Here is a 3,179-nt window from a genome sequence, read left to right on the forward strand (position 1 = left end):
CATTATAAGTATCATGCATGCCAACCATTGCTTCGTCTAAAGCCAGTAAATGACAATGAACACGCAGGTTACACATTAACCATTATATTGTTAATCTCGCGGGCGAATCTTCTTTGCAAGCTGCAGCTACGGCAGAAAGAATGGCGCCCAGTACGTCCGTTCCTCCCACTTGCACGAACTACACATGCACGATATGCGGTAGTAATTAATAAAGTATTACTAAAGCAACGCTAGCTGTGGTATCCATGCATGCAACTCTCGCGGACCGTCCAGGGCTTTTGTACGCGTAGTAGACGAGCACAAACACACGATGCCACACAAGCTTTGCACATGCTTTACCTTTCCTAATCTGTTTCTTATTATTATATGTGTAGATGTAGACAGCACGACAGCAACAAAGGCTTGCCTCTCTCACTCGATCTGTCTGTGGAAACCTGCTTATTTGCAGTATATATGTAGCTCTCATCACTTGTGCATGGGGTGTGCAGATTATTGCAGAGGGCTTCGACTATAGCTAAGCGCAAAAAAGCTCAGCGGCGGGCGAGCTAGCTGCTCACCGATCAATGGCAGTGGAGTACTTGTCCGGCGGGTGGCCGCTGTCGTCTTGGATCAGCCCCGGCGCGGCGTTCTTCCTCTTCGTCAACGTGCTCATCGGCGCCATCGTGGTCACGTCCCGCGGGTACCACCACCAAGGTGGCCGCGCGGCGGCGGCGGCGTCCACGCGGAGGCTCTGCCGGAGCGCGTCGTCTATGGTCCTCGACCGGCTCCGCTCCTTCTCCATGTTCTCCGTCCACCCCGCCGCCGTCCCCATGGAAATGGAAGAATACTACAGCTACAGCACGTCGTCCCCCGAGCTGGAACTGGAAGCAGAGCAGCTGGAGCAGCAGCAGCACCACCACCAACGACCAGCCGTTGCGGAACTAGCGAGATCACCTGTTGCGGCGGCAGTAGCTGCAGCTCCTGCAGACGGCGCATCATCGTCCGAGATCGCCAAGGAAGCGGCGGAAGACATGTCCACCAGTTCGGACGACGAGGCCGCTCACGGTCTGGTGTTGCAGCAGGGTCACGGCCGGCAGCAGCCGCCGCCGGCGGCAGTAGACGTTGTTGTCACCGCCGACGAGGCAACAGCGGCCGTCGATAGCCAGAGCCAGAGGCAGAGCCAGGAGGAGAAGTTGGCGGAACCAAGGACCATGCAGCAGAGTGCACCTGCGTGCAGGCGGGAAACGGAGGAAGCACTGGAGGGGAAGGCGGCGCTGAACGCGCGGGCAGACTCGTTCATCCGGAAGTTCCGGGAGGATCTCAAGCTGGAGCGCCTCAACTCCATCATCAACTACACCCGCACGCTCCGCCGCGGCGCTGGCGCAGCATCGCCCACCGCGCAGTAGCTCCCCGGGCTGCATCGGTGGACGGTGGTCAATTGTTTTGGTTTGTTTGCTCAATGTGTAGTAGTAGAGTATTAATTTGATTTTGTTTGCTCATCATCGCAAGAGTGCGAGAACAGATATATTTGAATTTGTATGTGCTAGCTTTGTGTACATGTGTGGCTTCCTTATATATTTGGGTAAAAATTCAGACAAACTTGAATGAAGAATTCAAATTAGAAATCGAATTTACTAAACAATAAACTTGTTTAGAGTTCTTAGTTAAGCACATAGAGTGGTGATGCCACCCGTCGTTGTAAAAAAATCTTCCGTTCTCAGTCAGTCCGCCATCCCTCACTGTTACGCCTTCTTCGCTTTTAATTTGGCGTTGGAAAACCTTTATTGGCACCACATCAATCATGTTCTTGCCAAGCCCATTCACCATCATGGTGCACGTGCGAATGTATATGGCGCTTTTTTCTACTTTTCTTTAATTCACAACAGATGTAGTACACAATAACCATCTATTTAAGCTAATAAGTCAATCTGATATCAATTTTTCATAGTATGAATTAAACTTTTATCGCATCAACATTTATTATGGACCTTTTGAATTTAGGTTAGACCAAGTCCAATAATTAAATACAACAAATGCTACTTCCTCCATCCCAAATTGTAAGTCATTCCAAGAATCTTAGAGAGTCAAACTTTTTTAAGTTTGACCAAATTTATATTATAAAATAATTATTATTATGGTACTATCATTAGATTCTTTCTTAATTATATTTTCATAGTATATACTCACTTTACGTTACAAATCTTAGTATTTTTCTCTATAATTTTGGTCAAACATATGAAAATGCATTGACTCTCCAAGATTGTTGGAATGACTTACAATTTGGGATGGAGGGAGTAGCTTATTATCATTGATATTAGGCCAGTCTCAATGGCCCGTTTCAATGCACTGTTTCCAAAACAAATCTGCTGATAGAGCATTAATGAAACGAACAATGAAACAAACTCCACAATACATGAGTTTCACCTTGATGTTTCCTAGGCTTGGCAAAGTATTTAATTACTACAAAATGATTGGATCATATGTAAGATGGTGAAACGACTTAGTCCTCAGTGGGGATTTCATCATGTTTCACCGCGTGGGAAACAACGCCAGCGGAGTTTCACCATGGTGAAACTACTTCCTTCTCTCTCCTCTTCGTTTCATGCAAAAGGTGCAGTTTTGCTGACATGGCGCTCTAATAAATGTGTATGACATCCTGGTGAAACCCCCACTGAGACTGACCTTATTAGCATCGGGTAACAAACTATACGTCTCGTGTTGTAATATACGAACATATATTTTCTAGCACATCTTGTGAGATCATATATATTTGTGGAGAAAAAAACGGCCCGGCCAACATTTTTGGCCTAGTCTCATGTTCTTGGGACTGAAATAATTAGTATTTGTGTGATATTCCTTGTCCTATTTTGGAACTTCCAATCTGATTCCTTACAACAATCTGATCTACTGCTACCTACCTCCAGTCAACAAAATATGTAGATACTCCAGTGTATAGCAGCACACGCGGACGGTCAACAAATTTAGTCATCTAATCAACAGAGGCAATTTATAAATTAAGTACTCGGAAACGACCACAGAATATCATTATCTAGTGAACATCGCGAAATGGCAAACAACAAATACCGCAGGTATGTACCTGGATAATCACAAAAGCACACGACGAAGTACGAAGGAAAGAATTCCACGCGGAAGTCCTCCAGTGCGATAATTAATTAATCATGTTAATTAACCATACAAAA

General features: G+C 45.8%; 1 protein-coding gene across 1 annotated transcript; it reads left to right on the top strand.

Annotated features, from left to right (window-relative positions):
* LOC8073535 lies at positions 420–1,578 on the top strand. Its single transcript, XM_002444265.2, has one exon. It carries the CDS (start codon positions 564–566, stop codon positions 1,383–1,385), a length of 822 nt encoding a protein of 273 aa, XP_002444310.1. The 5' UTR covers positions 420–563; the 3' UTR covers positions 1,386–1,578.

The sequence above is a fragment of the Sorghum bicolor genome, chromosome 7 (assembly GCF_000003195.3).
Source record: "Sorghum bicolor cultivar BTx623 chromosome 7, Sorghum_bicolor_NCBIv3, whole genome shotgun sequence".
Lineage (NCBI taxonomy): Eukaryota > Viridiplantae > Streptophyta > Magnoliopsida > Poales > Poaceae > Sorghum > Sorghum bicolor.